Source organism: Rhinopithecus bieti, unplaced genomic scaffold (assembly GCF_001698545.2).
Source record: "Rhinopithecus bieti isolate Rb0 unplaced genomic scaffold, ASM169854v2 scaffold_11587, whole genome shotgun sequence".
Taxonomy (NCBI): domain Eukaryota; kingdom Metazoa; phylum Chordata; class Mammalia; order Primates; family Cercopithecidae; genus Rhinopithecus; species Rhinopithecus bieti.
This window is the reverse complement of record NW_016806966.1, coordinates 1516457-1539345: the sequence shown is the minus strand read 5'-3', so window position 1 is coordinate 1539345 and position 22889 is coordinate 1516457. Positions and strand designations below refer to the sequence as shown.

Here is a 22889-nt window from a genome sequence, read left to right as displayed (position 1 = left end):
CAGGTATGCACCACCACGCCCAGCTAATTTTTTTGTATTTTTAGTAGAGACGGGGTTTCTCCGTGCTGGTTGGGCTGGTCTTGAATTCCCAACCTCAGGTGATCCGCCCGCCTTGGCCTCCCAAAGTGCTGGGATTACAGGCGTGAGCCATGGCACCCGACCAAGAGTTTAGTTTTAACATGATCCAATTAATCATTTTTTCCCTTTGTATGATTATGTTGTGTTCTCTTAAAAACAAATCTTTACTCCAAAGCACAAATATATATATATATATTTTTCCCCTAGAAGCTTTAACCTTTCACATTTAGACTTGGAATCAATTTAGAAGTAATTTTCATGTATGTGTCATGTAAAAGCAAAATACACTTTTCTATATGAATATCCAGTTGACCCAGCAATATATACTGAAAAGATCATTCTTTTCTCACTGCACTGCAGTGTCACCTTTGTCATCAAGTGACCACTTTATGTGTTTTATAGTAGTGACATGGTTTTAACTGATTGTATTTCCAGTAATGAATGTAAGTCAAATGCTCAAAGTCTCAAAATACAAAAAATGCTCAAAGCCTTAATTTAAGTCGAGGTAATTTATAGTTTACATGTATTCTGAGAGGGCAATGAAAACCCTATGAAAAAGTTTAAAATATCCTGGTTAGTAATGAGAGGATAAGAGGAAAGTTATTACTGCATATTCAATGGTGTGTTTTAGTGGGAAATTGGGTCCTTACTTTCCAAGTGTGGGAGGCAAGATTTAAGACAAAAATACAAAGGAACTGTATACAAAATTGTGTGGTGGAGACCAAGATACAAATGAAGGAAAAGACCAGTGAGGGATGTAAGAGCCAGGAAAGGTTTCATAGAGGAGTGCCACTCAAATCCTTGAACTGATTTAGGCCTGATTAGGTCACTCTTAATGCAAAATATTAGAGCCTTCACTTTTGTTTTCTATAGCTCCTTAATACATGAACTGGATGACCAAATCTTACTCTTACTTCCTTAGATGCCGCTAATCCACCAATTACTACTGAGTTTTCGAAGAGACTGGAGGTTCTAACCCTGAATGCACACTGAAACACCTGGGGAGCCCTTACAAAGTACTTATGTCCAAACCTCATCAGACTTAATGATATCAATCTGTGGGTGTGAGGCCAAATCATCAGTATTAAACACCCTCAGGGGATCTAAATGTTCAGTTAAAGTTGAGGACTTCGAATCAGTGGTTCTCAACCCCAGTGATAGAGTTGTCAGGTAAAATTCAGAACACCTGGTTATATTTGATTTCTGATAAGCAAGTCTTTTGTCCCATGGAGAAATATAGCAATAACTGAAGACATTTTTGTCATAACCATGGATTGCTGTTATCTAGTAAGCAAATTAGGGAATGCTGCTAAACTTCCTACAATGTCTAGGACAGCCCACACAACAAAGATCTGGTTCAAGACGTCAGTAGTGCAGAAGTGGATAAACCCTGCTTTGGAGCAACAAGAGTCACAAGGAGAATATAGAGTTGGAACTAAAAAGAGAGTTTTGTTCAAATGTAATAGCAATAAGGACTAGGTTGATATTACAAGTAACAGAAGCCCAAGAAAGACATGAAGATTTTAAACTTGAAGCTAGACAACTATTGTTTGAAGTCAAGCATTCTATAATTGAATTTTTAGATACATGTTTCAGTAAGTTTTCAAAGAAATTTGGAGCAGATAGAGTTCAATGTAACGAATTCCTAAGTTTATGAAGTGGCAGCATTAGTTAACCCGAAAGTTCTTTCACTTTAAATTCTTCAACTCTTTGATATTTTTGATCAGACACTTAATAGACTTCTTGATTATGACCATGAAGAGTGAATATAGAAAAATATATATAACTATTGGACTAACGGTCAAGTCCCAGTGCTGGGACTTAACACTAGCTGTGTGACCTGATGCCTGCTCCTGTTTCCCATTTTATCTACTATAAAATGAGGAATGTGGATCACATGATCTGAAAGATCTCTTTCAGCATTTAATTTCTATGTGCTTGATAAATTTTCATCCATGTAATCAGCATTCAAGAACAAAAATTCCTAGGTTCTTGTGAAAACATAAATTTAACAACAAACTTTTCTTCAGTGATAGCTCTAATAGTAATTTCAATGGCTCAGTCTTATTTTAAAAGGTAGCAAATTTATGTTTAAGATACATAATTTTGCAAATTCTTTCTTGTCCACGAGGTCCTGATCAAGTGAACAAAGTTACCTGAGGTGTTTTTTTCCTGTGGTACATAATAGTCAACCACTTTGTATTATTATCATTCAGTTAAAGTTCCTTGGGTTATATTTCTAAAACCTGAATCTTGCCATAATACTTCAGAAAAAAAAGTTTTTAATTAACAGTTACTGCTGATCATGGTATTTGTTTCTGGAAATCCTGTTAAAAAGCAAGTTGATAAGGAGTCTCACCACCATGTACCCTTTCTCAGTACAACCGAATGCACCGAGTTAGCCACCTATAGGGAATAAGTATCATTTTCAAACAGTAAGTGACATTTCATAATTGTTAAAGCAAATGGTGAAATTTCAAGGGAACTTGCCTTAAAGAATGGTGCAAGGTAGGAAATGGCTGAATAAGCAAAATACACATTAGAAATAACGAGTGGTGCCAAGGTACCTGACCAAATTCTGTATTGTGTAAAACTGTCCTCTGTATTGTGGGATGTTCAGCACTAACCCTGTCCTCTACCTACTAAGTTCTGTAGCACAACTCCCCCATATCCCTCCAAATTGTGAAAACAAAAAATGTCTCCAGACATTGCTAAATTTCCCTTGAGGGGCAAAGCTGCCCCAATTCAGAAGCAATGAGAAAGCAAAAACTAGGCAAACAAGTGTGATACCATATATGATAATAGAAATTAATTTCACAATGTTGAGTAAAAGCTTTTATATATGTATGTGTGTGTGTACATATACATGTGTATGTGTGTATATATATAAAGCATCAAAAGAGGCAAAATCAACCCATACTAAGGAAATCTGGACAGTGGTTACTCATGGAAAGGGCAAGGGCTGGGGCATGTTAAGTACCTAGAAGGGAGCAGGATGAGTATGTCCGAGGTATTCTGTGTTTTGATCTGGGTGCTGGTTACATAGATAAAAATTTATTGAGGATATATGACATATGCATATATATATATACACACACACTTTAATAAATGTTATTCTAAATGCTGTGGCAATCACTACACTTCATCATTTCAAAATGAATGAAAACTTTCTAGCTCTAGATCATAAGCAACACCTCTTATCAAACGACATGTTAACTAAGCTAGGAGTTTAAAAACAAGGTGTGATTAAAAGTTATCTCCATGTAGTCCTTTTCAAAACAGGCATTTCATGAAAAGACAAAAAAACAGAAAAAATCAATTTCAATTCATTTTGTAGAAGTTACTTTTACTCCTTAGATCTGCCTATTTCTATTAGAAAAGGTTCAAAAATGAAAGATAATTCTTTTGAAGTTTCTAATGCTGTAAAAACAAGCCCCATCTCAAATGAGGCACCTTTGTAAAGTACTGCAGTTTCCACCTATTGCTAAAATTGAAAAAATAAATTTGGCAGTTAAGGCATAGTTTTATTTTTCTGTCTCAACTCAAGAGTTAAGAGAGAATTACCTTTTTTAGTAGGGATAAGGACAAGACTCATGTGTGTTTAAAGATGTATTATCCTTCTTCTTCTTTTCCTGAACATAAATTATTTCAAAGTAATACTCAGACTGGTACCACAACACTTTAATAGACAATAAAGATAAAAGAAAATTTGAAAAGTCTAAAATGAATCCAAAATTCTCAATTGCATTATTAAAAGAACTTTAAAAGATTAATACAGAAACTTAAGAATCAATAATGATGGTATTTTAAAATATTGTAATGAAAACACCATTAATGTTAACGCAAGGTGTGTGATTTTTATTTCGGGATATGTAAAATTTTAATTTATGAAAACTTGAGGGAGTGGTTTTTGACCTTTTTGTTATCCTAAAAAAGGTGGGATAATAACAATAGCTAATGATCATACCCTGGTATACAAGCTAAATTACCTACCATCCATTTTTTTTACAATTGGGGTGGGTTGTGCTCAATGTGGTATTCCAATGAACGAATAACGAAGATTTGCATTTTTACAAGTCCCAAATCCACCTTGCCAATGTTGGTTAAATTCATAAAATGCTGAAATAAATACTAGAAAATTAGAGTCTTATTTTATGTAAATACACTTTTTAGTTCTGCCTGACAGGGTTACCAGAGTACCATTCAAGATCACTATAGCAATAGTACATGCAAATAAATGGACATTTCTGCTAATTTCCACTTAATTTCTTCATAATATGGCTGTCTGGGTTGTTTGCATTAGTGAAGAATTATCGTTCACTGATCAACTACATTTGGGTACCCAGAGACTAGGAACGAATCAATGTTTACAGCAACCGGGTCATAACAGAGAATCTCTAATATGCCGTAGCGTTCATTGGGTTCAGTTTCAAAAGAGTGATGATTGGTTATGTATAGGTGGTTTTTCCCTTATAACAAATGCGGATGATTGAAGTATTCCCCATTAAGTAAGAAAGACATTTTTAGTAATATTTTTTAGGTAAACACTGACACCTATCCATTTTAATATTCCAAATATTAAAAAAAAAAACTAAATAAGTAAAGTCACATGCAACAACTTAAACTGCCTAACCACCCTTTCCATTCCTATGGCTTCTGGAAATGTGAAATTGATTCTTAGCAATGTCCATGTTAGGCCGCGCTAAAAGTACAAACCGCATAATTAGTTGCAACCATCCTTTTTTTTAAAGATGGAATAACCTTTAGACAATTTATCTCAGTTCCACCATCATTTTTCAAGACAAGAAACTAAAGACCCAGCAAAGTTTCCATTTCGTCAGATACTTATTTGTGACTTTTTTGAAGAAGGAAATGGGTATATATTCCCTACTTAAGATCCCAAAAAATGATTTTGATTAAACTACTTGTTAGCTGGAAAGTATATCCCAGATTTAAAATGTGACTACAGGTGGGTAGTTCCAGTTATTTCTTCAAAGTACAACCTTAAAAATGTAAATTTCCAAAAATTACTGGTTAAGTATTAATTTACCCATCTGATTTTAAATCAATTAATTCTAATAAATAATTATTTCTTCCTTACAGAAACTAGACTGGACCAATTTATAGTTTTCAATTTATAAAAAGTAAACACACTAATGCAATGCAACTCAAATATAGAATATCTACTAGTGAGAACAGAAAGTAAAAACATTTCTAATTAAAAAAATTAAAGTGATGGAGAAACTTAACTGTGAGTGATAAAGGTCTCTCAAAAGTTGTGAATTCCAATGACTCATAGTAGTATTTATTTGGGTAAAATTGTGAGATTTTTAAAAAGTCTTAATCTATTACCAAAGTTACAAACAAATTTTATAATAAAAATCATCTCTACTTCACATAATTTGATTTTCAAATGATAATTACTCACTGCCAAACCAGATGATGGGTCAATAAAGTCAGCCCAATATCCCTCAGCTCGAAGAGCGTAGCAAATTTCCTTAGCACCGCTGATGAACTGCATTGAAAGTCACAAGTAATATGCTTAAAGATAGCATTACTAGAGATTGTTTTATTTTAAAGAAAATTTTAAGTGACTATCTTGTTTCAGAAAAGAACTCAAGATTAATAAAAAATAAAAACCAATGGCAAATTAGACTATAAAAGCATAAGATTATTTTCACCATTCCAGAAGATTGTTAATACAACACTTTATTCTAAAAAGACTAAATTCTATACATTTTCTTCTGAATTCTTTCTTACTTTATGAACTACTTGTAATCAGTTCTGTGCTACTAACTTCTGAATCTGTCATAAACTATCAACTATGGTTGCTATTTTCTATTATTACGGTGATAACAGATACAGGTAAAATACTAAATAGGTATTTTAATAGAAATAGGTAAAGGAAAACAAAATGCTCTTAGTGAAAAGATCTGAAACATTCATTTGTTTGAATGAAAGTTGTTTAAAAACATTTACTTGTTTGTGTGTCCTTCAAAATACATCTATCTACTCACATAGTCATGAAATCATTCTGAAAAAACACATAAAAATAATATAAAATGGTAAATGGTGTACAGTTAAACAAGGTACTTGCTTTTCATTATATACTCTTCTCTATCTTTTGTATAGTGTACAATTACTACTACCATGTGCATGTATAAAAATTGTGGTCTTACCATCCTAATTTATAAGCTATTTTATTAGCTTTATCAGAAGTCTAAGTAGTGAAAAGACAGTAACAAATATTAAGACCAGATTACAATGTTGAAATAAAGAAGAGATCATGAATGTTTAAAAACAAGGGCACACAGCTACTCGGGAGGCTGAGGCAGAAGAATTGCTTGAACCCGGGAGGCAGAAGTTGCAGTGAGCCGAGATCACGCCACAGCACTCCAGCCTGGGCGACAGAGAGACTCCATCTCAAAAAACAAAACAAAACAAAACAAAAAAATCAAGGGCACAGTTCCACTTTGGCCATAACAGAGTTAACAGGTATTGAACTCGCAATCCTGTTGTAAAACTATAAAACTGATCAAAATATACAAAGTAACTATTTTTAGACCCTGAACAACAGGTGAGACAAGACTATGATCTTTCAGAGAAGGGAAACAAATGAAAAAATCCCCATATTTGCTCCAGCTTTCTGTCTGTGGACATTTGCCTGTCACAGGGCAAAGAACTAGAGCCCAAGCAAAGTGATGGTGTCACTGGAGCTGAGGAGGTAGAAAGCAAGAGTTCGAGACAGCTGAGGCACCTGGGATTTGTAGGGCAAGGTATTGGAAATGAAGGAGATACATAAAATGGGCTCCTGAGTTAGTCTGCAGAACTATTCACCATGATTTCTTAGCTAAGGGCTGAGCTGTGCACTCATGAGGCAAGATTCCAAGAGGCCTAGAGATCCATGTGTCATGCAGTGCTGGGAGACATGGATTTCCGACCCACCCAGAATGAAAAGGCCTTACTGACCAACTGTGGTATTTCAGCTGAGATCTCTAAAAGTCCAAGCCTTACAAATCAAGACTATATTGTAATTCAGAGGTTAGTAAGCTACTGTCCAAGGGCCAAATCTGATCTGGTGCCTGTTTGGATAAACAGTTTTACTGGACACAGCCATGGCAATTCATTTACATATTGTCTACAGATGCTTTAACAACACTGGGGTAGAGCTGGGTAGCTGAGACCCTAAGGCCATAAAAGCTAAAATATTTACTATTTGGCCCCTGTTAAACAAATTTTATGGGAGCTCCTTGTTTTGGACTAGCCTCCTGCACTAGGTCACAGAAGATGAGACCAAACCAGAATGGAGTCACTCATGCTAGGTACTGCCTAATCTAACTGAATTCTGAAACAGACTAGTTTTCAAACAAATGAACAACAAAAAAAACCAGGATTCACAGCAACCAATCAGAATGGGCCTAGTTTACCTGAGCCAGCATAAGAAAGCCACCTGTGTTTTAACCCTATAAGGAAAGTAACTTTGAAAGGAATAATCTGCTTCTTGTTTCCAACTGCTGCTTTCTCCAGCTCTTTGCTGTGTATAAAGCCAGTCTCCTCTGCTTAGTTGTTTGTAACACTCAATCTATTTTACAGAATGAGGCATTGCTTAATTCTAGAATTTCAAATCAAAACCAATTAGATCTTTAAATTTGTTATAATTTGTCTTTTAACACCCTTTCCAGAAAAAGTTAGTTGATCTAAGGTAACTTTTCTCTTAATATTTTCTTGTAAACTAACAATAACCATTAAGATAATACTGTATTCTTTAGATTATCTTCCATACTTAATATTTATTGCTGTATTTTATTAATCCTCACAATTCTTAAAAATAGGAAAACTACTGAATACAGCTTAGAAAACAGTCATTAGAATGTATTTCAATTTAATGAACAGATGTATCATACATAAACTACAAGGAGAGCAAAACAATGCAATGCAATCAAATGTTTACAAAGGTTAACTGAAAGAATCTCAAATTAACACAAAGCTGAAGTATTTTTCTTAGGATTTCTGTTCACCAACACTGACATCTGCTGGAAAAAATTAGAACAGATTTAAACCATAAAATATCAAACATTTCCCTGGAGAGCTAGGTGTGGTTCCAAAATAATCACGAAGAAATCTTTAATCAAAAAAATCTCTTTTTTCACAGAAAATAAAATAGCTTCAGTCATTACAAAATTAAAACTCTCAAGTTGAAGCATGTTGCTATTCAAAGCCCTAAAACTGGTTACAGGAAACTAACTTAGAACTATACTGGAGTCAGTATCAAATTAGGTTCAGAATCTTAAACTGACCAAAAAGTAGAACCACTAATGCAATATACATGTGATAATATTCTAGCACTTCAATGATAGTGATGAGTATATATTTACTAAGCATTATTTTAATATGTAAATAGAAAAGATCCTACGCCTCTCTATAACTCCTTTGTTAATCAGTATATAATATGCTTGTGATTGTTAAAAGCCACACAAAATCTATTAGCAGCTATATGACATTTAAATGTGAAATTATAATATTGCTGAATATGTAAATTACAATATACTTTTACAAATAAAAACCATACATCTAATCCCAAAGAAAACATAAAATAATTCCTAATATCCTGCATAGAAATCACTAACAGGATTTTTAAATTCAAGTTAGTGACTTGAACCCCTCAGCTAACCTGAGTTGGAAAGAACTGCTAACACCCAGGGTAAGCTGGCATGACAGTTTATATACTAGAACAATCTTTCTGGTGGGCAAATTGGAAGTGTCTTATCAAAATTTAAAAGGTAGATACACACTGATTCAGCAATTCTCTGTTTAGGAATCTATAGATATTAGCATGCATAAAAGTATTTGTAAAAAGATGGTCACTGCTTGTTGCCTATAATAGCAAAAGTTGGATTTTAAACTTACAAATGACTAAGAAACTTCTTTTATAAGAGATGGGAGGTCTCACTTTGTTGCTTAGACTGAAGTGCAGTGGCACCATCAAGGCTCACTACAGCTCGACCTCTCAGGCTCCAGTGATCCGCCAGCTCAGCCTCCAGAGTAGCTGGGACTACAGGTGCGCACCACTACACCTGGATAATTTTTTTTTTTTGTAGAGACAGGGTCTCGCAACATTGCCGAGGTTGGTCTCAAACTCCAGGACTCAAGCAATCCTCTGGCCTCAGCCTCCCAAAGTATTGGAATTATAGGTGGGAGCCACTGCACCCAGTTAAAATTCTTAAATAATTTAAAAAGTTTATGGTTTACCCATGTGATATAGTGCTATGCAGATTTTATAAAGAATAAAATATATCTATGTATAAGTATGGAAACATGTCAAAGCATACTTTAGGTTAAAAGCAAAACACAGAAAAAAAGTGGGTATACATTATTATACTGTTATTGTATCGCATACTGTTACTGTTTACTCTTGGAGAGAGCTGGCATAATTTTCACACATTATTTGACATGTTCTAAGCCCAGGAGAAAGGCGATAGAGATGGAGGGGAAGATGGGGAGATAAAGGGGGAGATGGAGGAGGAGCGGGAGGGGAGGCTGAGGGGAGAAGGATAAAGAGTTAATTTTACCTTTTTGTCATTTTCCAAATTTTCCAAAATAGACTTTTTAAAAATAAATTGAGGAAAGTAATAAACAGAATCTAAACTTTTAAGGATACTAAAAAAGCAGTTTTATTCTCAAAAAAGATGTAAGTCCTTTAGTATTACAACACTTTGGAGGAAAATGAAGGGTGGAAATGACAGTCATCATTTTAAGACACTGGTTCAGTTACTTAAATAATGACCATAAAATTAAATTATTAGCAATTAAAAGAATTACCTTTTCTAAGAGCACTTCTCTTTCAATTTCTACTTCTTCACTCCAAACAGTCATATCATTCTTAGTTTTCTGTGTTACAGTCAGAATCAGTAGTTTGTTATTAGCTACTTCTGGAAACAGTGATTCAAAATCTACAAATAAGAATAAATATTCCAGGTGGAAAAGAATTTGATTTTAAAGAACAAATTTTAAAGAAGGATAAAAGTACTTCTTTAGAAAATGCTGATTAAGTAAAATTACTGTGGCATTAGATTTTATAAATGTATATTATTTTGAAAAGGGTAAAATTAAACTTAGTTTTGTTTACTTCTGCTTTTGTTGGATGAACTGAAATATTACTACCAACAATCCTGAAGGATAAGTAGGATTATACATTATTTGGGGTTAATATAATTTTCAGAAATGCTTACTAAAATTTTTCAGTATTATATTAACTCATAAGATTATAACTCTAATAATCACACAGGAGTAAAAATGACTTTAATTTAGCCTTAGGAAAAAAGTTATAAAAATTTTACTCTTCCTATCTAATGGCAGCATGAGGTCAGATGTCACAGGACATTTTAAAGCCTTTATCTTGGTCATGCAATCACTTCCAGCCAGATACAGTAAAATATAATATTAAGGTATAGAGCATTCCAATTTCTAGAGAGGATATTACTCAACATATTAAAAAAACTACTAACAGTATTTCAAAGTATAAAGCATGACATACCTTTTCGCAGCAATTCTGGACATGTTTGTATTGCACACTCTACTCTGGCACTTTCAAAGTAAGTTTCTGCACTGTTAATTTCTTGTTCAACAGGTGCATCATTACCCTAAGGAGAACAAGGATGTAAGTCAACAAAATCTGGAGTTCAAATAAAATGGTATCTTGCCTGTTATAAACTTGTCTTCCTTAGAAAGCTTTTTGTTTGTTTTTACAAATAATTATAATCTATCTGGGAGGTGAGGTAATAATGTTTTTTCATTTACTCAAACTTTTCTCTACAATGAATATAAGATTTGGAAGTTCAAAAAATGTGAATACAGCAGAGCATGACTATATAAATATACTGATATTCTAAAACTTGCTATGAACAGAAATTGGCTAAGTAACTAAAATGCTATAATGTGTCTCATAATGTTACATCTTCTATTTTGGTAATATATTTAATTATCTTTTCTTCTATAATCTGTAAAATGGGGATAATGATACTAACTTACAAGATACATGACTAAATAATACAGCCTCTCCTACAGGAAGAGCTTAGAGGCTTTTATTCAACTGAAATTTACTGAGAGCCTACTATACATCAGGCACTATGACAGGAGCAGGCACTGCAATGGTAAAAAATTCAGTCCTCACTTTCAGCGATTTCAGGCCTAACAAAAAAAATAAGCACAAGCACATAAATGCAATTCAATATGACAAGTGCTATCGAGTTATGAATAAAGTCTTCTAGGGGCATAGATGAGGAAGAAACACTTTGCTGGGAGGAATCAGGAAATGATTGAAATGGTGGTATTTGAGCTACAAGTTAATGTGTTATATCTGACAGGTAAAAAATAGGTGGTATAGAGATTAGGAATTCAGGAGGAAAAATAGTTCAGCAACAGACAATAAAGTGCAAAGACACAGAAGGGTGTATTCAAGAAAAATGGCAAGTATGTTGTGGCTGGAGTACAGAGGGAATAGGAAGTAGTGGCAGATAAGGTGGGAAGGATAAGGGATCAAAATTGTGAAATGCCATTTATTCAGCATTAAGAAATTTGAACTTCAGTCTACAGGCAATGAGAAACAGAAGTATCAAATGCAAAAATTAGCCAGGAATGGTGGCATATGCCTGTAATCCCTGCTCGTTGGGAGGGTGAGGCATGAGAACTGCTTAAACCTGGGAGGCAGAGGTTGCAGTGAGCCAAGATCGTGCCATTGCATTCCAGCCTGGGCAACAGAGCAAACCTCTGTCTTAAAAAAAAAAAAAATTCTTGTGGGCCAGAGATTACTACTATCCTCATCTGACATATAAAGAAACAGGAGTGGCCAGGCGTGGTGGCTCACGCCTGTAATCTCAGAACTTTGGGAGGCCGAGGCAGCCGGATCACGAGGTCTGGTGATCGAGACCATCCTGGCCAACATGGTGAAACCCCACCTCTACTAAAAATACAAAAATTAGCCGGGTGTGGTGGTGTGCGCCTGTAATCTCAGCTACTCAGCAGGCTGAGGCAGGAGAATCACTTGAACTAGGGAGTTGGAGGTTGCAGTGAGTCAAGATTGCACCACTGCATGCACTCCAGCCTGGTGACTTCATCTCAAAACAACAACAACAACAAAAAAGAAACAGGAGCTTAGAAAGGTTAAGTAATTTCCTTGAGGTCACAAAATTAAGCAAGCTCCAGAGTCAATCTTTGAACCCAGATTTATTCTATCTTCATTGTGTGTCATGCTATAATGACTCTAAAAATCCAGGTAAGACAGACAGGCCTTGAACTCTGGCAAAGAATTGAAAGGACACTAATATTTTAGGAGCAACATGAGAGAAAAAAGTGATGTGATTTTTATATTATCTATAGTGATATGATGGAGAGAGAAGGTTGGTGCTCTAAGTTTTATCTTAGGAGAAAGGGGAGGATGGTTATTCCACTAATAGTATTGATTATATGGGAGTTAGAACAGGTTTTTAAGGAAAAAAAATTATTACTTCAGTATTAGACACACAAAATCTGGGGACTTGTGAGACATCCAAACAAAGATGGTCCAGTAGGCATACAGAAATATAGAACTGGAAATGTCAGAAAGAGAAATACCGAATTAGAAATTATAAAAACACAGACTGTGGAGAAGGCCAAGGGATTAAGTGACCAAGGAGTGATTCAAATGAGAAGCTGTAGGACAGAAACTTAGGGGAAATGTAATTTAATTGACAGACAGGAAGAACAAGGAGCCAAGAAGGCTGAGAAGGAATTATCTGATAAAAAGATAGGACAGGTCAACCGTGTCTCAGTGTCAGGTCATCTAATATAACTCAAAAGTAAGGAATTGCTGCTGCTTATAATATGGCTTTGATTAAAAAAAAAAAAAAAACTCAGCTTAAAACTATGCAAAAATATGAAAAATGATAAACATCAGGGGTTTGACAGGAACCCTGAATTGCATGTAGCATTCCACTTAAATAATCATAAATGCAAGTTTAAAATGTTTAAAAGTGAAAAAAAAAACCAACCTTAAGAAATTGTTTAAGAAAAAATAAACTTATGAAACTGGGTCCTTTTTATTATTATATCTGAACAACTTCAGAGATCTCAAATTTTCTTAAGCTTTTAAATGGCTAGAGGAATACAGAACCAGTTGGAATTAGATCCATATACAAATTTAATTACCATTTATTAAAAGTGAAAAACAGGAAACCTAAATTTCCAGTATATAGACATAATTACTTGTGTATATCTAGAGTAGTTACTTAAAACATATTTTGAAGAAATATTTAAAAAATATTATAATCTATAGTACAAAAATTATATAGTAAACACTTTGTAGAGGACAATGCCAAGTCTTCCAAAGCTATATATGCTGTTTTGTATATACAGGTATTGGAATTGATTTTTAACTTTTTCAACAAAAGTAACATGCTTATAATAATCAGGAGTAATATAGCATTAACAATCAGGAAACCACAATAAATGTTACCAACAATTTACCTGAAATTCATTCACATATTGTGCCATCACAAACTCATGTCTTTCACTTGATAAAGGTTCTGCTAGAACATCAGGCAAAGTTTTATGAACCAGGCTTTTCTTCTGTGAAGCAGTCCCATTGAGGTGACAATCAAAACCTATGTTCCCAGGAAGCTGGAACCTCTGATCTTGAGGTCCGAAGGGTCCCATAGTTTCATCAGGCCACACTGTTCGAGAGCCTGAAGAGAAACAACAAAAGGAACAGTTTCTCCTTAACAGTTAAGTATATTGGTAGACTGAAACAATGTTCTTCTTAAAATTATGTATATTTTTATCTAAAAGATCTTTAAAATCTGTTTTCCCGTGTGAATATAAATAGATAGTTTCCTATTGTTTCCAAAACACTAATCAAAGCAACTGATTGACAGATTACAGGCAAGTCTGTTATTAGGGGAAAGACTGAATAAAATAATCCATACTAAGAAATGCTTGAATGTCATTAAAAAGAAGACAATAAACCTTTACGTACTGACACTGAATGAAATCCAGGATACAATGCATTAAAAGAAAAAGCTAAGTCAAAGAACAGCATGTATAATAACATTTACATCCTCATATTTGTGTATTATTTTGTTTTTGAGACAGGTCTCTGTCATCCAGGCTGTAGTACAGTGGTGTGATCGCAGCTCACTGAAGCCTTGACCTCTGCAGTCCACCTCAGCCTCCCAAGTAGCTGGAACCACAGGTGCACACCACCATGCCCAGCTAATTTTGTTTATTTTTGGTAGAGACAAGGTCTCCTCTTCCCTCAGCCTTCCCAAGTGTTGGGATTATAGTCATGAGCCACTGTGCCAGGCCCATGTTTTTAAGTAAAGAGAAGACCTAAAATGAAAGACGCTACACTTAGTAATGGTCGTCTGGAGAGGGGCATTCTGCTGCTGTTATCTGGTGGCACAAAACATGAATGGGAAAAAAAAATCATGCATCACGTGACCTAATGCTCTGTTTACCAGCCACATGAGTTAATATGGATTGCAAATACAGAACAAACCACATTACTTTATTCACTTAAAACTGAAAAACAATCCTAACTTATAAAAAATTCAAAAAGATTCAGAAAAGAATAAAGCAGAAAATTAATAATTACTCAAGAGTAGTGATTTGGGCTTACAGAAACAGAGGGACAACTGCTATGCATATTACTTAGCAATAAAAATAGATATTTAAAAATATCCTGTCAGAGAACTAAGTAACTGAAAATGGCTATGTCAGTATGGCTGCCTCATTCCTAGATCATGAGCCACCATATCCCTCTTCCACACTTAGGGCATACATCCCCCATCAATCATGGAACCATTTCCTACTGAACCCAGACGATGTCTCAAGATTCTCAACATAAACTCTAGTCCAATGCTTCTCAAACTCTAAAGATGTACTTAAGATACATCTGGGATCTAGTTTAAATGCAGATTCTGATTTATCAGGTCTGGAGTGGGGCTCAAGATTTTGCATTTCTAACAAGCTCCTAAATGATACTGATGCAGATCATGTTGAATAACAAGGCTCTATTCAGACAGCCACTAGTGACTACTCAAGTCATTTCCCAAGAGAAAACCTGTTAGCTATTTTTGAACAAGATGGTTTTTAAAGGTCTAACAATCTCTAGTTCTCTTTACAGAAAACACACGTCCCATATTAATAGTAGATTTGGGCAGTGGATTTGACTGTGCGTTTACTGGTCATTTTAGGTTTTCTTTTCTGGGAAAGCCCTATTCATGTCCTTTTGTTTTCTGGTTTTTCTTTCGGGTTGTCTTTTCCTATTGATCTATTACAAATTCTTTATATATTCCAGATACTAATCCCTTACATAATTTGAATGGCAAATCTTTCATTTATTATAAATATATGGTTAGTCTTCGGGTGATGTAAATTGGGGAGTAGTCACGAGAGTTAGAAAACTTGAGCAGGATGGATGGCTCTGAATGTTCAAGTGAACTAAATTACACTGTAAGTAATTTGTGCCATGAAAAAAGGATTCCATGTCCAATATCTTTAGGACACATTAGGTTAAGTTTCTAAGAGTCTTTAATATTTTAGTGTGCATTATAAGCCTCCAAGACAGGAATATGGCATATAGCATTTCTCAAACTTACCTACCACAGAGACTATCCCTCCTACCCCACTTTTACTTTTAACCTTGAAAAATGCTTCATGGCTTGATGTTAGCCTGGGAACTACTGCTGAAAGCAATGAAAGGTAACAGGTTTTTCAAGAAAGTGACGTGGTTAAAATATTTTAGAATGATTAGCATGGTAGCGGTGTACCAAACAGATGAGAAGAAATAGACTTTGTAGAAAGCAGGTAAGTTCAATCAACACTAGGACATAAAAAGTACAAGGTACACTTACGAAATTTAGCAAAGAATGGGAAGAAATAATAATATGGTTTAACAGGACCAAAAGGAGATTTGTTTCAGGGAAGACTCTATGTTTGAAGACAGAAAAAGTTTAAGAAGTTTTAGAAACCAGTACTCATTCTTTCTTCCTTTTTTATACTGTAGCTTTCTGACATAAATATATTTAGGCAGAGCTGTGATTCATTTTCAACCGAATAAACACAACTTTAGAAAAATGCATTAACCCTTAAGAAGAAATATTAGAGGAAATACAACTAGAAATGTTTTGAAACAATTATAAGTAAAGCAATAACAACTTTCACTTACATATATCTGGAGGTGCAGCGGCCACATGAGACTCATCCGAACCTGACGATCCTGCAGTCGAAAAGGCTCTGGGATTGACAACCCTTTTAACTAAAGAGCAAAATCCTGGGAGATAGGAAACCAGTCTGGCTCTGTTACAAAGCACCTAAAAATGACACAAAATTAAAATTATTTCTTCTGAATATTAATGTTATACTTACATAGACAATCTCTGGCAAATCTTCACAATGCAAGGTTCTTTTAAAAACCAACATTCTACTTTTACTGAACACCTACCATATGACAAGCATTATGTATATTTGTAATTTTAAAAATAAAAATAAATATTGAAAAAAAACAACTAATGAGTTAGTTTGGGTAAAAGTCTATGTACTTTTCAATAAAGGCTAGAATTCAAGAGTGCCACACGAGAGAATAGACATCTAAAAGTTGTCTTACTTCGACACACTAAAAAGGTAGCACAACGAAGAAGATTCTTCTATCCTCAATAAAGAACTCTCAAAACATCTCTTTGGACCAAAATCTGTTACTTTCAAACTTTCCTCTCTTCTTTTACTGCTATAAATTATGCTAATTCTCTCCCATACTGTCCTTTCATTGTGGTTTCACGGCAATGTCTGCTTTTCTCCATTTCAGCACATATCTTTGTGGTACATTTTTTTCTGCTTGTATGTTCACTTACTAGAGTGTGAGGTCATGTATTACAATGGATGAACGTGTAAATATCTTTCATTCATAAATTTTTTTACTAAGTACTTGGGTCAGAACAATTTAATGCAGGGATTGGCGAATGATTTCCCAATACAGCCCACTGTTTTGGTAAATAAAAGTTTTACTGTAACATAGCCATACTAATTTATGTACTGCCTATGGACACTTTCCCACCATAATGGCACAGTTAAGTAGTTACAAGAGAGATTCTATGGCCCACAAAGTCTAAAATATGCACTATCCGGATATTTGTATTAAAACACACACACACACACACACACACAGTGGCAACTCTCAGTTTAGTGAAAAAGATATAAGAACAAACACCAAATCATCTGTGAAATGCTATGAAAAGATCTGAATAATTGTTAAGAAATCTTTGGGAGAAAAGGTAATAAATTTCATGGAGGATATATTAAGCTTTGAAGACAATAAAAATTTGCTTGGGAAAAGGTGCATTTCAACGAGTGACTTTCAGGAACAAAGGAATAGAGACATATTTCAAAGAGTGACAAATTCAGTGAGGGTAGGTATAAGAATGCAATAAAAAAAAGTTTGAAATTGAACTTATGGGTAACTATATAAGACTGTATATTTAACTCAGATGGTAAAGGGCTTGTTACATCAAGATAGTAAGTCAGAATTTTAATTTGTAGGCAGGAAACAGAGTAAACGGACAAAAACAAAGGCTGTTTCAAGAAATATATCACTAAGGGTGGTATGAAAAACGGACTGGAGGAGCAGTAGAGAGGTGGTGTGAAAATTAGTTACCAGGATGTTGGAAAAATCCAGCCATCTGACACTTGAGAATTATTCTATTTCCCTTTCACAAAGTACAGTATTCTAAAATTCAACCTATTCTTTCCTTCCACCTTTGTCACCGTTAAGTATAAGAGTGCATCCTAACTGCTCTTTTTGTCTTTCTGACATAATTTCCTACAAATTTACCCTCACTTCCCTTACTCTACTTTTCAATCACATAAAAATATCTCCCCAACATTTCCCATATTTCTCTTCATTCATTATACTGACGTAAGATTTCTTCTAAAAGATACTGTTTCCTTATCGTTCTAGAAAATTCTAGCAAATTCTTTTTAAGACCTGTATAAATATAACCTCCTTGGTGATACGTGTCTCCAAAGAATTCTGCCTGCCTAAAATTTAAGCAGCCTCTCTTGGGGTCTGTACCCAACTTGCCCAAAGAAACAAAAATGGTAATTATTTGGTTTTTTACTTACAAACAAACTCAGACTTTTGGGTGTTTATATAGTACAAATTTACCTTTACAACTAAGGATATTTAAGAGAATGCCCTCAAGATCTAAAGGAATCTAAAATTTCAAATTCCAAAAATATTTTCAGCAAGGGCTCAGAATAAGCAGCAGCAAAATAAAAGATTATCTGAAGGGGACAATATTTGAGAGCATGTAACAGTAATAATCAATTGATGTTGGACACTATGGGTCCAAGTTCTATAGTAAGTGCTTTACATATACATTGTTTTACTTACTTTCCATAACAATTCTATACACTGTTATTAGAACTAGTTTCAGCATGATTAATCTACAATCTGCGATCATTCACATCGTTTCACAAGCAAAAACAGAAGCAAAAGGAAGATCAAATTATTTCAAAAATTGCCTATGATTAATTATTATTTCAGCCTGTCTATCAAGGCCATTAGATTATACTTTGACATTCTTTTCTTGGTGATATAACTTTTAACAAAAGTTATATAATAAAATACTAATTTTGTTCCTAGCCTAAGAAAATCCAATCACCAAATTTCATTTTAATGGCAAAATAAACCAGTATCTAAATTGCCCACTGAAAGGGACAGTTGATGACAGTACTAATCTGTTTCAAACCTTACCCGTTAACCTGTAAGATTCTCAAATCTTGGCCGGGTGCAGTGGCTCATGCCTGTAATCCCAGCACTTAGGGAGGCAAAGGCGGGTGGATTACCTGAGGTCTAGCCTGGCCAACATGGTGAAACCCTGTCTCTACTAAAAATACAAAAAAAAGACAATTAGCCAGGTGTGGTGGTGAGTGCCTATAATCCCAGCTACTCGGGAGGCTGAGACAGGAGAACCACCTGAACCTGGGAGCCAGGCTTGCAGTGAGCAGAGATCCTGCCATTGCCCTCCAGCCTGGAAAACAAGTCTGAAACTGCATCTCAAAACAAAACGAAACAAAACAAAACTAAACTCAAATCTCTAATTGTGGAAGTGGAGTATTTTCTGACCACCTGACAGATTTTATGACTGGTTCAGCTGGTGAGCATAATAGAAAATAATTGCCAAAAAGCAAGACAAAATTACAGCAGAGAGTTCATTTTAGTTTGAGGATAAGTACATATTTTATATATGATTAAATTCAAACTTCTAGACTTGGGAAGATGACATGCTATTATGTTTTAACTTTAAAATCATTATTAGTATATAAAAAGAAAGTGCCTTTTGTGCACTGCCTTAGGACTAGGTTCTGCTTTTGATCATGTGAGAAAATACAGTCTGTAGAAAAACTGAAAACCGGAAGTTTATGCAATGCATCCACATCTATCCAGACATTTTTTGCAGCCCCCAGTGTTGCAAGATATTTGAATTACATACAAACATTGAGAAATTGAAATATTTACACAAAAGGTCCAGAAATTTGGCTCTTCCCGAAAACTCAGAGGATCTGGTAGTATTGGACTCACATAACCAAATGGCATTAGTTAGCAACAAATCACTGTGGCTAAGGGAAGGCTGTTCCCCTTTTAACAAAGGCTTTGTCATAGTCCCTATGAAGGCATTTTAATTTACCTGTCTAGACTCTGAAGCATCAACATTTTTGCCCCTTGTTATGAAACACCTATCTGCATATTTCATTAGTAACATCCATCCAGAATTTACAATCCATATAAATTAACACAAAAATTGTTAACGTACATTTGGATACTGAAACTTAAAATTTACTTTAATATGAACTTCTTTCTAACAAAAGACTTACAAAAGGATCTTCCCTACTGAACTATTATAATTTATTCATTTAAACCAAAATAAAACCAGGTCAAATAATAGCATTCTATTCTACTTCAATTAATTTCTCTCCTTTGAAAGTGCCACATACTTCTTTTACAGCATTCTTTTCCTGTGCAGGTTAGGGGCAGGCAAAAATTCACCGTAGAACTTGGCCAAGACTAGTAATCTACTCTTATGACTTGTCTCTAAAATAGTCACACTTTAGACTTAATATATCATGTTCAATTACAGAAATACCATCCTGGCTAACTGCTGCCATATAAGTCTTCCTAGCACACAGCTCTAAGTGAATAATCACAATTTAAGGAATAAAGTCTAAATTACTGAGTTCGGCATTCAAGGTTCTCATTTACTTGGTACCAACCTCACAATTCAATCTTATATCCCACTTACCTCTTTCACACATCTTACATTTAGGTTAGCAGGGAGCAATGACTTTTTAATTTTTCAAAGGGGTAGGCGGGTGGGGAGTTCTATGAATATACCTTCCTGTCCTTCCCGCTCATACTTTAGACTATACAAATCTCACCCACCTTTCAAACCTTTCAAAAGTTAAATGTTTCCCTCATGAAGTGATCCCAAACTCCTCTCCACAAAGCCTTGAATCTGCATTGCACCTTTGTGTAGGTTCTAAAAAAATTATTACTTTAATTGTAGCTGTTTTTATATATGTCTTATGACTGCTACATATGAATTCTATAGATAGGATGTATCTAATCACTGGAAAGTTACAGTCAATAAATATCTCTGGTATGTGACAGTATCTCCTGTTCTTATTTTGTAGGATTTGGAAGTTCACTTCCAATACAGAAACTGTTTAAAAAAAAAAAAAAGAAAAGAAAAAAACACCCTTCAGTTTAGCTAACCCAAAAGATAAAAAAGGGGCCTAAACACAGATTCTAATATTTACTGAAACGTTGTATTTAAAAATACCGAAAGGGTGCTTGAATTTCCACATCTGTACAAGTCAAATTGTATAAATAAGTGTTATCTGCAGTGAAATGAATGCTACCACCTTCAAAGCATAACACAATTTCACACCACTTGCTTCCCCTGACACTTTTGAGACATTATGTCTAACTCTATGCCACCCAATGCCATCATAATTAAACCCGTTCTTTCATTTCTTAACATTCCCAAACTAGTTTACTATGCGGATTCTTAGGAGATAATGTACTCACATTGGCCATCTCCACTGGAGAGGACAGTTCGCAAAATAGCTTTCCTTTGGTAAAGTTATTCCTGGGAAAGAACACAACAAAACAGACGAGTGACCGATTAAACTTCAACAACAGACAACTGAGGTAACGTCCACTCTTCGAAGGCGTGTCCTCCACCACGTCAGGACCAAAGTCCAAGCTCTCCCCGTACCCTAAGGAGGCCAGAACTCGCCCCCATACCGGGCACAGATCCCCCAGCCTCAGAGCCCTTCCGGTTTACAGCCGCGGAAAATAAACTCGGACCAGATCGGGGCGGGGAATGGGGGCTGGGCGGCCACAATTCAGTCCCGGAAATCGAAGCGGCTGCTTTAATAGAGGTTGGGGCTGCATAACAACAGCTCCAGGCAAAGCTTCGGGCTAAGCTGAAGGATGAGGAAGCAGAAAAGAGACTAAAGACAGAGGGACAGGATGGCTGGGGACAACGACAGGGACCCAGTGAAAATACAGGCAATACCGAGGGCTGTAGCCCTAACACGAGCAAATTTGGAGGGGCTAACGTGGGCGGAAACCGTCCGTACCAGGTACCACCACTGTTCCCAGTTGTCCCAGAACCAGACTCTTCCTGCCGTTAAAATGGCGGCGGCGACTGCAGCTGTGGTAGCGCCTACGCTGGCGGTGACCAGGCAGAAGAAGTTGCTTCTGAGCGTGTCGATGCGAAGGATAGCCGAACCGATGATGCGCAAGCGCAAAGTAGGCCTACGTGGAACCGGCCTGTCACTGGGTTAAACGCATGGCAGGAGAAAAGGTGGGGCGAGGGTGATTTGGGTAGATGGAGAGGAGGGCTCCCAACCTGCATTAGGCGGTCAATTAACCTTCCTGAACTCCTTGATGCGTTTGATAGTCTTCCCAACTTAAGCCTTTCTTATTGCCTCCAGGAGATACAGTCTTCTGTTCTTTTTGTCATAGTTGTTTATTTTTCATGAAAAGCTGTTTTTGAGCATAGGACACTTACCTCTTTCTGTGTTCCCATCCCTACCACAGTGCCAGGCTCTCAATATGCTCAATAAATAAATATTAGGTGATGGATTTGTAAATCGTATATCATTTTCATGTATCTAATACGTTTTTAAAAAATTGACTATTCACAATAGCAAAGACTTGGAATCAACCCAAATGTCCATCAGTGACAGACTGGATTAAGAAAATGTGGCACATATACACCATGGAATACTATGCAGTCATAAAAAAGGATGAGTTTGTGTCCTTTGTAGGGACATGGATGCAGCTGGAAACCATCATTCTCAGCAAACTATCGCAAGAATAGAAAACCAAACACTGCATGTTCTCACTCATAGGTGGGAACTGAACAATGAGATCACTTGGACTCAGGAAGGGGAACATCACACACCGGGGCCTATCATGGGGAGGGGGGAGAGGGGAGGGATTGCATTGGGAGTTATACCTGATGTAAATGAAGAGTTGATGGGTGCAGCACACCAACATGGCACAAGTATACATATGTAACAAACCTGCACGTTATGCACATGTACCCTATAACTTAAAGTATAATAAATTTAAAAAAAAACAAAAAACTAACTAAATAAATAAATAAAATAAAAATTGACTAAAGCCCATAAGCTCATATTTTATTTAAGCTGTCCTTAGTTTTCGGCCTGGTGTTCTTTTCCGTTCCAGGTTCCTGTCCAGAATACGT

General features: G+C 35.5%; 2 protein-coding genes across 2 annotated transcripts in view; one reads left to right on the top strand and one right to left on the bottom strand.

Annotated features, from left to right (window-relative positions):
* Positions 1-5128: 5128 nt before the first annotated feature.
* MMADHC (metabolism of cobalamin associated D) lies at positions 5129-21928 on the bottom strand. The gene is made up of 7 exons (XM_017879086.1): positions 21754-21928; positions 21197-21257; positions 16280-16424; positions 13579-13796; positions 10613-10718; positions 9898-10028; positions 5129-5593 (listed from the first exon to the last, which is right to left on the bottom strand). Exons 2-7 carry the CDS (start codon positions 21203-21205, stop codon positions 5384-5386), a joined length of 819 nt encoding a protein of 272 aa, XP_017734575.1. The 5' UTR covers positions 21206-21257; positions 21754-21928; the 3' UTR covers positions 5129-5383.
* Positions 21448-22889, top strand: part of LOC108534020 (uncharacterized) — a 269309-nt gene continuing 267867 nt past the window's right edge. The window contains exon 1 of the mRNA XM_017879087.1: positions 21448-21956. Coding sequence (XP_017734576.1) covers positions 21644-21956 — 313 coding nt within the window. The 5' untranslated portion in view covers positions 21448-21643. The remainder of the gene's footprint in view (positions 21957-22889) is intronic.

Bases quoted from the DNA above. Each gene is read 5' to 3' on its own strand.
- MMADHC (XM_017879086.1), bottom strand. The intron at 13,797-16,279 runs GTAAGTGAAAGT...GTTTCTCTTCAG, and splicing joins CGCTGCACCTCCAGATATAT to GCTCTCGAACAGTGTGGCCT. The intron at 5,594-9,897 runs GTAATTCTTTTA...CTTTCAATGCAG, and splicing joins GAGAAGTGCTCTTAGAAAAG to TTCATCAGCGGTGCTAAGGA.